The 14,246-nt window shown below is 39.8% G+C and overlaps 1 protein-coding gene across 2 annotated transcripts in view; it reads left to right on the top strand.

Moving 5' to 3' along the window:
* Positions 1-14,246, top strand: part of LOC117510249 (tetratricopeptide repeat protein 28-like) — a 450,652-nt gene that overhangs the window by 195,915 nt on the left and 240,491 nt on the right. For both annotated transcript variants that reach the window (XM_034169888.1, XM_034169889.1), the window contains exon 3: positions 12,674-12,946. In XM_034169888.1, the coding sequence (XP_034025779.1) occupies positions 12,674-12,946 (273 nt within the window). The remainder of the gene's footprint in view (positions 1-12,673; positions 12,947-14,246) is intronic.

Raw genomic sequence — 14,246 nt, forward strand, 5'->3', positions numbered from 1 at the left:
GTAGGAAGTTGCTATACATCCAGCTTCTCACTGATGCAAGGCAATCTTCTAAGGATTTTATGTGGATGAGATTACCAGCAGTTATCGGCATGTACAACTGAGTATCATCAGCATAGCAGTGAAAGGCAATTCCAGAACACCGCCCAAGGGGTGCTGTATAAAGGGAGAAAAGCATGGGGCCTAAGATGGACCCCTGTGGAACTCCAAATTTCGTGTCACTAAGGTTAGAGGTAGTGTTATTGTACAAAACATAATGAGAACGACTGGTCAGGTATGACATCAACCACACAAGGGCACTCCCAGTAATCCCAAAATGATGCTCCAGCCTATCGAGTAGAATATGATGATCCACGGTATCAAACGCAACACTGAGATCTAACAGCACCAGAACCGCAGTGGTGTCGAACCCATTGCAAGCAGAAAGTCATTCTCCATTTAAGTGAGAGCTGTCTCTGTGGCAGGATATTTTATGTTGCACTGGTTACAGTCAGAGGGGAACAAAGTCACTGTCAAGTGATTTTCATGTCATCAATCTAAGTCACTGTCAAGTGATTCTCAAGTCACCAATCTGCAAGTCCCAAATAAAGTCTCAAGTCAGCTTACAAACATTTGGTCGTCATTATGACTTGAGAGTGACTTGGGACTTGCTGATTCATGACTTCAGAGTGACTTGATGGTGACTTTGTCCCACCTCTGGTAACAGTCACGGTCCTAAAAGTTTTTGTTTTGGTTGGTGCAGTTTTTGAGCACCTGTGGGGGACACTTGTTCCTCGTCACCCACATTCTATTATTTGGAGGACAAATGGTCCAGTTACTTATTGTTTTGTTTTCTTTTTGTAAATTTATTTGCCGCTCACCCAGTGATGATCATAGTAATTAGTTGCAGTGTACAGTGGCTTTGTATCTCACCTACTACTTACGATGTCAGCTGATAGTCAGGGCTCTCTAAATTTGATGCCCTGGAATATTAAAGGTCTTAACCACCCAGTTAAAAGAAAGAAGATTATGACTTTTATAAAATCTGAAAAAGTTAATATAGCTCTACTACTTCAGGAAACTCACCTTGAAATTAGGGCATCAAAGAAATTCTGCAGGGATTGGGTGGGTCATGCCTTTGCGTCTTGCAGAAATAGCCAGAGCAGGGGCGTGTTAATTTTAATCCACAAAAATTTAGAGTTTAAGTATGTTAAGGAGGCCACAGACGATGCAGGGAGACTGCTGCTACTTCTTGCTGAGAGTCAAGGCCACAAGGTAATACTTACTAATGTTTATGCCCCACATGTAAATTATCCTACTTTTTTGGACAGTTGGAACATGGGATACCTGAAATGGGTAACTATCCGGTTTTGAGGGGAGGTGATTTCAATCAGGTAATAGATAACATTCTTGACTGTAGCACTCCTTCACAGCGACTGTCCAGGTCAACCTCAGCGATACAGGGCATGTGTAGCGCTCTTGGCCTGGTGGACATTTGGCGCTTGTTTAATCTGTCTTCGAGAGAGTATACTTTTTACTCTTCTCCTGATAATGTCCTGTCTAGAATTGATTACTTTTTTGTCTCAAAATCATGTTTCCTCAGTAAATTCTAGTTCTATTGGCAGCATATTCCTCTCCGATCATGCTCCAGTCTTTATGCAGATGACCCTGCCTTGTAATCTCTCCAGGTCTCCTAGGTGGAGGTTAAATTCAAGCATGCTCCTTAATTTTGATTTTGTGTCCACGTTGAAATCAGAGATTCCACTTTACCTGGGGACTAATTGGTCCTCAGCTCCCTCTGCAGGTGTGGCATGGGAAACCTTTAAGGCATTTGTTAGAGGTCATATTATTCAGTATGCTTCATTTAAGAAGAAATCTAATATTGCCAAACGACTTTATTTGGAGAGGAAGATCGCTTTTGCAGAAACTACATTTAAACAGGATATGTGCTCAGCCAATTTATCAGCACTGGTGAAACTTAAGTATGAACTAAATTCAATCCTGACATAGAAAGTGGAGTTCTCCTTGTTCCGTCTTAGACATAGGCAGTTTGAGGAGGGGGATAAAGCAGGTAAAGTGCTGGCTAGATATATTAAAATGAAGGAAGCTCAGAGTGCAGTTAGGCTATTATTAGGCTACAGGACAGAACCCTGGTGTTTGATCCCAATGACATCAATAATAGATTCAGAGACTTTTACATTGCACTTTACTCATCTGAAATGCAGGCTGAACCTCATGAGCTCAATAGTTTTTTTTGACTTCCCTCTCTTTGCCTTCTCTTTCGAAGGAGCAGGCAGACTTGCTTGATTCCCCACTCATCACGGAAGAGATAGTGCAAGTTATTAGAGGTCTTCCAACCATTAAAGCACCTGGGCCTAACGGGTTTACTGTGGAATGTTATGCAACCTTTGCTGAGGAACCCCCCCCCCCCCCTTTACTTTTTGAGATGTATCTTGAGGTCTACAATTGTAGACATCTCCCATCTTCATTACCTGAGGCCCTAATTACACTTATATTAAAGAGTAACAGGGAACCTCTACAATGTAAAAACTATAGGCCAGTTAGCTTGCTTAACTGCAATTGCAAGATTCTTTCAAAAATTATCCAACAAGATTGGATAAGGCAATGGCCAGTTTAATACATCCTGACCAAGTGGGTTTTATCCGGACCCCCAGCGCTGCAGACAACATTAGCTGTCTGATTGATGCCTCTTTTGAAGGTTTCTGGAAAGCTGCAGCCCTCTGCCTGGATGCAGAAAAGGCATTAGACAGGAGGCTTATGGATTTGGCAAAAATTTTCTTTTCTGGATTAACCTTCTATATAATGATCCCAAAGCCTTTGTAACAACAAACCACATTATATCACAACCCTTTAAGCTCTACAGGGGCACACGTCAGGGCTGCCCTTTAAGCCCTTTGCTTTTTGCACTGGCCTTGGAAGCTTCAGCAGCCTCTATTCGCAAAGACCCGAATTTCCCTGGCCTTCAAATTCACGGAAGCACCCACAAGATTATGCTGTATGCTGATGACGCTCTTGTATTAGTTACACAGCCGCAACAATCCATACCTGCAGTTTTTAAACAGTTAACCATTTTTCTCACTTATCTGGCTACAGAGTTAAATCAAAGGCCCTTCCCCCTCACACCTCACTGCCCTAAGACATTGTTCACACTTAGTAATTTCACCTGGCCACAATCAGGACTTAAATACCTTGGCATTCTATTTCCCCACTCTCTGTTTGATTTGATTTGTATTTATTTTGACCCTTTATTGGATGTATTCAGAGCTGATATAGAACGGCGGTCTCCTCTGTATTTGTCTCTCTGGGGCAAGGTTAATGTGATTAACATGATTTGTGCCTCAAGATTTAACTACCTCCTACAGGCCCTTCCTGTGAAGATCCCGCTTGTCTATTTCTGTCAGTTCGACAGACTGTGTAATTATTTTATTTGGAGCAGTAAGCGCCCCAGAGTGAAGCTATGAAGGCTGCAAAGACAAACCGATGCGGGTGGACTTGGGGTTCCAAACTTAATGCTGTACCATTATGCTTTTAGTCTTAGACATATAATGCATTGGGCCTTCCCTCCTGGAAGAGCCCCCCTCCCCTTGGCATACCCTTGAAAACTGTTTATACAGTCCTCTTCCTTTATTGCATCTTACCACAGTAAAACTCCCTCCTGAATCAAAAACTTATGAATGTTCTACAGTATGTCTATTTGGCATAATCCAAGTCTTTGTATCAGTAGGTCCCCATTCATTTGGGACTCCTGGGTGAACAAGGGTATTCTGATACTGAAAGATCTCAAAGGGGGAGCTCTTAAGTAATTTACAGCCCAGTTTGAGCTACCTCAGAATCAGGTCTAGAGATTCCATCAACTCTGACATTTGCTGTGCCATACCTTTGGGTCTCCTACCTCCCCTCCCCCTGACATGGACTGGCTCGGCAAAGGCTATAGGGCCCCAGTTTATTATTCAATGCTTCTTAAGAGATCAGACAAGGACCTTTTGTCTCTTAAATTAGCATGGGAAATGGAACTCAAGACGCACTTTAGCGATACTGAGTGGGCTAGAATTCTGCAAAATGTAAAAAAAAACTGTCCATGGAGGTAAGAACACATCTTGTGCAATTTAAGATAGTAAATCAGATTTATTGGACACCAACAAAATTGTCTAGAGTGAAGCTTAGTCTTCGGTGTGCTGGAAATGTAAGATGGAGGAGGGCACACTTATCCACATGATTTTGGGGCTGCCTAAGCTCCAAGACTTCTGGGGAGAAATCCATCGGTATGCCATACAAATTACCAGGCATGACGTACCCTTTTCTCAGAGACTATTTACATTGGGCGACCCATCCATTCTTGATTCTCTTCCCTCACATGATGCAGAATGGGTTCAGACAGCGCTGATGGTGGGGCGTAAGCTTATCGCTTCACAATGGAAATCTCCATCTGCTCCACCAGTTGCTTTGTGGCACAGGGAGCTTGGTAAAGTAGCTGCATTAGAAAGCCTCTCATTTAAACTCCTGGATAGAAAGGATAGCTTCCATTTGAAGTGGGACACCTATCTTGCTAGTTTAAATGAGGTAGTGTAAGGTGGTAAGATTGGCTGTTTGCTTTAGATTCTCTTGCTGGGTGGACCCCCCCATTTTTTCTCCTTTTAAAGTTTACGTTATGGCTGGTTTGCTTTTGGTTAAATGTTCCATTTTCTTGCTTTGTTTATTGTCATTGCACATTTGCTCACTCTGTGCATTGTATCTTTGATTGCATTTTTTTTTTTGCATTTGTTTTTTGCAAAAAGTCAATAAAGTTCAAATCACAAAGAAGAACAGTCTCTGAAGCTCAGCTTTATGCACACTTATAAGTGTTGTCATCCATATAACTGAAAAATCTAAGAAATACATCTATGTGATCAGACAGCCTGAAAAACAGCAGAGAGTTCACAGTGCACATTCACTGTGAGGAGCTATAATGAGGTTAAAACAGCGTGCTGCTCCTGTACAGAGAACAGACTCCGCACACATTGAAATCCAAACTCTGATAGACTCTCTCAAAGTAAAATAAGAATAAAGCCTACCAGCTCCACTGATGAGAACAAAATATAAAAGGAAAAAACTGTACAGGGCACTCACCCACTTGTAGAATGAATTCCACGATTAAATATGTAAAGTCCACACCATCAAAGAAGTCGTCACACATGGATCGCGCACAATTGCCAGCCGGAGAATAATGTTCAGGTCCACGCCATCAAAGAAGTCATAATGCATGGATGTCACGTGATTGCCAGCCTGGAGAACAATGATCCACGGCAGCTCCGCTGTCAGCTCCTCATGAAATTCTCTCACATTTCTGGCATATTAGATATAAAGTCCATTATCTCCTGAAAATAACATATTCCGGCTTTTTTCCAATGTAACAAATACATCTGGTTGTTCATGCAGCCTGTAAAAAAGTGTCATGGAGACATTCCAAGTGCGCATTCAAGGCAACAGTAAAATTGCATCCTGTGACACAGACAGCAGCGTCAGCACACATTAGGATCCAAAATCCGACGGACTCTCAATAAATTAAGAGAAGTGTCGGATAATTAGCAATAACATACATCACTGACCACTAATTATTACCGCATATGTACGGATAGACTTACAGTGATGAATACTTTGATGTTGTGTTGCCAACTGAGACATTAAATAATGTGCAACATTTAAATTTCCCTCAGATTATTAAAAATTAAATCCCCCCCCACACACACACACACAGACAGACTGACACTTTCTCAATGGCCCAGGATTATAGCTCCAAAGTGAAAATTGCTACATCACGCACGTCACCACCTTCTTTGCAGCCATAAATTTTTTTGAAAATACATTTTGTTGAGCAGCAATAACTTGTGCTTGGGTCATGATGCACCATTTTGCAAAGTTCATAGATTGCAAAGTTTTTTTATACATCAAAATATTTCTCTAATTGTTCTTAACAAGAATGAAATATTTTTTGTTCATTGTTTTTGCGTTTTTGGGTGCCTCATATTTGTAACCTGTATTTGCCACAGAATTTGAGGGGTGATATTGAAAAAATTACATATGTGATTAATTTTGATTAATTAATTACAAAGTTTGTAATTAATTTGATTATTTTAAATTACCTGACAGCATTACTACTTAGAAGAACTTGATGGTTCACAGTATCATATTGCATCATATTGACCACATGAACAAAATTACAAACTAATGGTAAAGTATATATAAAATTATAGTTAAAGTAGAGTTAACATGAGAGGATGTATGATTATATGAAGACTCAACTGGCTCTCGCATCATGTTCTATCATATAATCCTACCCTATTCTCTGTTTTGTTTTGTTTTTGTTTGTTTGTTTTATTTTTTGCTGCTGCTGTAATTAGTTTTCTTCAGCAAGCAGAATAATAAAGTGATATTCATATAAAAGAGAAAGCAGCATAATATTACATATGCCAATTACTAAAGGTAGGTGTGCTCCAGGCAAGGAAAGGAAAAAGCTTTCTGCCTGACAAATTAGACAATCAGTATGACCAAAGGACACTCATATGTACATAAACCGTCATATCTACATAAAACAAATGATGCTGCATTTGACTTTTTGTTTGTCTGCATTTGACTTATCACACATGCCTGTGTGTGATACGGCACTCATGGATGTCATAACTACGCTACCGGCTTACAAATGCAACGGCAATGACACCTTGTTGTTGTGCGTTTTTTTAAATTCTCTCGGTTGTTTGATTTATGAGTCAGCGCTCGGTGTCACTCTGAAGACAATTACATGCTATGAATGGATATTATATGCACACACCGTCTCAGTAAGTACCCCATTCTGCCAAGTGCTGGAACAGGAGCAGTGCTCTTGAAAGAACATAATCATTTATGTTTTTGAGTGTTTTCACAAGAATACATTTTATGTTTTTGTGTGTCGAGGTGAATTAGTGTCTGCGGCTTTCCAAGAACTATTGAATCTTTTTAGATTTGATGATCTACGTGCTCTTAATGATTGCCTGAACAAAAAAAACAGACTCAGTTTCCAATTTAGACTTGAGGAGACCCTCTGCCAAAGAGCCAGATTGTCCAAGCAGAGGAGTTGTGGCATGATACTTTATCTGCTCTGGCCAGTTTCAGTAGTGTCAGTTGATCCTTGCAAATGTGTGATTTTCCAGTTTCTTACAGCAGACTACTGCACATCATTAAAATGCAACCCCAAATCAGAAAAAAGTTAGAATGATATGGAAAATTCAAATAAGAAAAAAAAAAATACCCACAGTGATTCGTCCATTCACTTTGACTTCTGTTTTGTTGTAGACTATATGAACTGAAGATACTTCATCTTTTGTGTGGTAAACTTCATTTTATTTATTAATATACATCCATTCCTGCATTTCATGCCTACAACACATTCCAAAAAAGTTGGGATACTGAAACGTTTACCACTTTGTAATGTTGCCTTGCCTTTGCACAGAAATGGCAACATTACAAGACATTTTGGCATTGAAGATATCAAGCAATAAAGCATGTCAGGTGTTATTTTGTCCCATTCTTCCTGCAGGAGTACAGGGTCATTGTTATTGTGTTTTTCTTTTCAAACTTTTTCACACATTGTCTGTTGGGGACAGGTCAGGGCTGCAGGCAGGCCAGTCCAGTAATGTTTCCTTCTTAAACAGCCATGCCTTTGTAATGTATGAAGCCTGTGGTTTTGCATTGTCTTGTTGAAAAATGCTTGGATGTCCCTGGTGTGGACAATCCCATAACATGGCCCTGACCCTGGCTATTTGACTTTTTAATGAATAATCCTGCGTCTTCCAAAAAAGATCTGGAATGCTCATTAATCCGAACATAATACATGTTTCCAGTGTGTGATGATCCAAACTAGATGCATCCAAGCTCAGAGCTGTCACTTCTGGATAACATTTATATCAGGCCTGTTTTTTCCACAGCAAAGTTTTAAGTGGCATTTGTAAATATATGTTGCCCATATGATTACGTATATCAGCTATTGATGAATGACGGTTCTTCATGCAGTGCCTGATCAGCTTTGGCTTGCGCCCTTGCCCTTCATGTACTGATGTACTTGTTCAATGATGTTATGCACCACAGAGGGAGAAATATGCAAATCCCTTCTCAAATTCAAATTCATATTTTATTAATTTGTGTAGCGCCAACTCAGGACGTGGTCACCTCAAGGTGCTACACACAACCCATAAAACAGAGCAACATGAATCAAAAGATAAAAAAAAACACAATAAAATAATAAAAGCATAAAAGATAAAAAGAATAAAAGAAAACACGCAATCACATAAAATGCTAATGATAAAACTGTAAAAAAAAAAAAAAAGAGTCTTCAGTCTATACTTAAAAATCTCAACAGAGTCTGTCTGCCGTATCCACGCAGGGAGATCATTCCACAGAGCCGGGGCATGATAGGAAAAGGCTCTGTGACCCACAGACTTTTTATTCACCCTAGGAACATATAGCAGTCCTGAACCCTGGGAACACAAGGCTGAGCCGGTACGTAGGGCTTAACCATGTCAGCCATGTAGGGAGGTGCCAGTCTGTGAACAATTTTATAGGCCAGTAACAGCACCTTAAAATCCAATCTCAAAGAGACAGGAAGTCAGTGAAGGGATGCCAAAACGGGTGTAATATGGTCAAACCTTCTGCTTCGTGTCCGCTTTCTTGTCCTTCATTCTGCTGTTGGGCTGTTGGTATTACCAACCTCTGTCTAGTGACTCCATAAGCTCTTTCATTATCTCAGAGGTCGAGGACCCAGCAACATGAATGTCACTGCCGAGATTATCGGATCTCTCAACAAGGTCAACACTTTCACTATATGGAGTCCAGTCAGTCAATGAAAGCCTGTGTCTTCGTTGTGATCCTAGACAATCGCAAATCCAGATACTGCAATTCCTCACTCAGCTACTCAAGTTCTGCAATCAGGGCATCGATTGATTCTGTAAAAATCACAGCATTGTCCTTGACGTCAAGGTCAGTAAACATTCCATTGCCTACAGAGGCACTTAAGCCAGTGGTCTCCACAACCCTACATAATACCCAGTTCATTCAAAAGATCAGAGATGTGATGGTAAAATGGTTAAAGGAGTGGACATGTGACCAGAGGGTCTTTGGTTCAAATCCCTGTCAAACTGGAAAATCAATCTGATGGGGCCCTTGGGCAAGGTCCTTAATCCCAAAGTTGCTATCTAAATGCAGTACATTTACATGTATGTAACAGTGTATGAGCCACAACACATCAGCAGAAGTCACTGAAAAAAAATCTGAGATACTGCCCTTGCTCTGCAGTATAACATGGTCCTGGTGTATAAGATAGCAATGATGAACGGGTATCCCGCAAATTTTCATGATGTCCTAAAGAGCAGCCCAGTCAACCAATTTAAATGCTTCGCAAAAACCGACAGACTGCAATGAAGCACTGTCAATATTCAGGCTTGTGGTCAGTGAGTACCTGCAGAGCAAGATTGCAATCGAGGACTGATTTCTTTCTTATGAAGCCAGATTGCTCTGGTCATAGAATGTATTATGATAAACTAGTAGAAATACCCACCTATTATAATTCAGAATTCAAAAGAAATAAAGGCAGTGACCATATTATATTAGTCAAGGTTTGTTTTGTGGGCCATGGTGTTTCAAAGTAAATATCTACAAATCATAACAGTGTTTATGAAATTAGTGAAAGTTGAAAAAAAAAAAAACATTTTAAAAAGTAGTTGTTTTTGTTGATGTGTCCAGAACATACTTGTTGCAGATTTGTGCTATTTCATAATAGTATTAAGATGTTTTTAGTACATTTTGATTATTTTTATTTTAAATTTATTGTTTGAGGCTCCTCTGGCTGTCTCCCAGTTCAGTGGCTGAACACTTCGAAGGCTATAATTGACGGCCGTTTACATCATAAATGTTATGAACGAGTTGTCACAGCCTTCTTTTCCCCATGAACGAACAATACAACAAGTGGATTTTTCATGGCCTAAACAATCCCATGAGTCATTGCGTGATTTTTTTTCAAGACAAAATGGTTGGTAATTTAAAAAACTAAACTAAACTAAAAGACATGCTTAGGATTCATATGTACAAGTGTAAATAAGTAACATTTGTAAGTAAAGCATAAATACCATATTTTCCGGAGTATAAGTTGCACTGGAGTACAAGTGGCACCCATCAAAAAATGCCTCTTGAAGAGGAATATATATACATATATATATATATATATATATATATATATATATATATATATATATATATATATATATATATATATATATATAAAGTCGTACTGTAGTATAAGTCGCGCTGGACTATAAGTCTGATCTTTTTCTGTGTCATGAGCTCTTTAATTTGGGATTTTTGTGTAATTTTGTAGTGCATTTTTTTATATTACTGGCACTTATTGTTTTATTATTGGAATTTATTTTTGTTTAGTGCTTTGATTCTTGGGAAAGTTCTATGTAAATAGTCATTAAAATTACTATTATTAAAACAAACTTGTGAATTTTTGGTATATAAGTTGCACTGGAGTATAAGTCGCAGAGCCTCCCAAACTAGTAAACAAACAAACAAAACAAACCGTGATTTATACTCTGGACAGTACAGTAAGCACTGAAAAATGATTACTAAACTATGGGCTATGTCCACTGTGTTAGCTTGGTGCATGTGGGTGTCAAAGTTGCCAGGCAACAGGAGTTGGGGGCAGGGAAATGTAGCGACACAACAGTAAAACACTCCATGGGGTAGAATGTCTCATTATCACATATTACAACAAAAGTCTGCCCTATACTCGTAAACCAGCCCTCATGAGATACAAGAAAAAATAGAGCTGATAAATCATACACTTGTCCTATCAATTTCACTGCCCTGGACAAAAAAAGACATTGAAAATACCAGGCTTTGTATCGCCCCCCTTTTCATCCAATCAGGAGCCCCCAATTCTTGGCCCCACCATTGACACACTCCCATTTTGTGTTTCCCTCATGACAAGTGCAGGATACTGATACAGGATCCAGCTCATTTCATTCAACCAAGCTGTCTGATCAAGGTGAGAGAGTTTTATCCTCCCGAACAGGGAGAATTCTACAACTTGAGTCTCATACTGAAGTTGTGAGACATCAAGAAGTTAGTGAAGAGGACACTCATGACTTTCTAGAGAGACATAAGAACATTCCATAATTTACATATTTACATGATTTCCCTGCGCTATTCGTTCTACATGATTCATGTGTATGATTATTCTTTAACTATTTTGATGATTATATATATCAGACCTACTGTGTTATGCTACTTTTTATTAGCACAAGTGTCGAATGAACGTTGCTGATGTAGCGAGTAAATGAGTTGTTGTTAAATTGAGTTGACGATAATTATATGGTTCTTGTTCTTGATTCTTTTGTAATATGTGATAAATCTCTTATTACCTGTCTGTTTATGTATCACACCCTGTATCATGCCCCGATGTATCTGTATCGGACAAGGGCTCATACAGATACACCGGGGCATGATACGGGGCGTGATACGAGTACATAAACACACATGTGATAAGGTATACTTTCAGGACAATTTATTCTGGCCTTCACTGTGTCTGAAGGGGCAGAAACCTGAAGAGGTTCTTGGGACACAGCACTTAGAAGGGTGCAGACCCTGAACTGGGATACACCCTGTACTGTATTGACAGAATAATTATTGCCGCACACTGCAATACAATGAGTGGAGGTGTGCACCTCTAATGCATCAACTGTTTCAGAAAGGCTCCTCCTAGTGCAGGGTCTGGTCATGCATTAGTTCAAATGTTTCTTTGTGTATATTAGTAAACATTTAAATTAAGCATTGTACACCCCATAGCACCATAATGTGGCTTGACCTAATTAGGGTAACTGTGATTGAAGTATTTGTAAGTACAAGATAAGTAGATGTAAGTATCCCTCCAGATAAACTCCTTCTCCCAAATGCAAATATCCACTGACACACTCCAATACGTCAGTAAACACAAAGACACACATTTGTGCCTTCTCACCCACCTTTGCTGTTGTGTCTGCCAGAGGCCTTTGTAATCTGAAGGGGCTGCTGATCCTGAATACCGTGCGGCCCACCATTGATTTATGTCATTGTGTGTGTTTTCAGCCTCTTCAAAGGTCACCTTGTGTGTCTCCAGCCCTCTGCCTCCTTCCTGCTGCTGCTACCTTTGGACATTATTTGCATTAGTTTGCCCATCACTCTTCAAACTCTATTCTCAGAGCACACTCTGCCTTTTCTATTCTCTCAAACAACAACATCAACTGACTTATAGAGAAGGCCGGACTATAATTTTGTTATTTACTTTCTAAAGACTTGCTCATGGTGGCTCAAACCGGAGCCATATTTTATGTGTTGTTGTTGGAGTTACTTCATTTGATACAGAAAGAACACAAAGGTGCCTTTTTAAAATGTATTTATTTGTTCATTTACTGTGAAATTGTGAGTGAACACCTTCACTCAGCAAGGCTGCAGTCTGTGCTTATTCAAACAGACAGAACACAAACGTTGCCTAGATTTTATACACTAGGAAGGTAGTTAGACAATCAGTGTCAGATGCTCACTTTGCCAGTTAGCACGTCAGGCACAAGGTTGTATTTTATTTTTCTCTCTCCACTGTTTCTAATCTCAGTCTAACTCCTGTCTGTCTGCACAGAGTCTCTGGAGCCCACCTATCAGCAGCTGCAAAAGATGAAGCTGGACAAAAGTCCCTTTGTGGTGGTGTCTGTGATTGGCCAGGAACTGCTGACAGCAGGCCACCACACCGCCTCTGTTGTGGTGCTGGAAGCCGCTTTGAAGATCGGCACGTGCAGCCTCAAACTACGTGGCTCTGTCTTTTCAGCCCTCAGCAGCGCCCACTGGTCGCTGGGCAACACGGAAAAGAGCACCGGCTACATGCAACAAGACTTGGAGGTGGCCAAGACCTTAGGTAAGAATTGTTTGAGTTAAGAATGCAGTCTAAGAGTGCTAACAGTTTAGTGAAGCCAGCCATCAGAAAATACTGTCAGGATGTGCAATCAGGCCCATATGTATTTGGACAGTGATTTTGTTTTTTGTTTTTTTGTTTGTTTGTTTTTTGTGAATTTTCCTCTGTACATCATCACAATAGAGATTAAATAATCAAGATGTACATCACATTGACATTTGAGGAATGTTTATACACAGTCCCTCCATTTTCACAGACCATAATTAATTCAATAAACCAAACAGAATTCATACCATTTATAGCCAGTTTTCTTAAGACAGTGAACATCCACATTTCCAAGTCACTGAATATGTCTTGGATTTCATTAATGTCAAGTCACTACAAATATGTATTTCAACTGTATGGCCAATCAGTCTGGAGTCTGCAGTTCTCAAAATCTGTGTGATCACACAAGATGGAGACTAGTGAGGGAAGCTACTAAGACACCTATGATAGCCCTGAAGGAGTTATAGGCTTCCGTGGCTGCGACTCTAGAAGATGTGCATAGTGCAACTTTTATTTGTTGCATAATCAATTATAGCTTCACAGTGGAGTGGAAAAGAGAAGGATTGTCTTAAAAAGAAGACACATGGGAGACTCAAGACCAGATGTGACCGATTTTCATTGATTTAAAACTGAAAGTCTGCTGTACAAGGACATTTCAATTTCAATTTGTTTTCATTTATATAGCACCAAATCACAACAAAGTTGTCTCAAGGAGCTTCATACAAGTAACGTCTAACGTTACCAACCCCTGGAGCAAGTACACAGGCGACAAAAACTCCCTCTGAGGAAGAAACCTCAAGCAGACCAGACTCAAAGGGGTGACCCTCTGCTTGGGCCATGCTACCGACACAAATTACAGAACAATTCACAAAACGAATATACAGGAAATGTTGCCGGTGTACAGGACAGGAGGGTTTCAGGAACAGATACCATCTTGATTGTTTGTTGACTGACGTCTTGATTGTTTCATTTTAGTTTCATTATGTTGGTATGCTGAGGCAAAATTACAAAGTGTATCACTATCCAAACATTTATGGGCCTGAGTGTATTTATTTTTTGGATGTTTGTCATGCTGAAGTCAAAACTATTTTTTGATCCAAGTCCATTAATGTCTGCCAGTACTGTTTTGTTGAGAGCCTGCAGCTGGCTTGTTTGCTCAAACAAGGAGACTGTGGCTCTTTAAAGTTGTGCCTGTGCCTTCTTTCACTTGTCTCATGGTTTGTCGCATCTGCTGGAAGTATGATTAGCCTCCATGCTA

Source organism: Thalassophryne amazonica, chromosome 5 (assembly GCF_902500255.1).
Source record: "Thalassophryne amazonica chromosome 5, fThaAma1.1, whole genome shotgun sequence".
Taxonomy (NCBI): Eukaryota; Metazoa; Chordata; class Actinopteri; order Batrachoidiformes; family Batrachoididae; genus Thalassophryne; species Thalassophryne amazonica.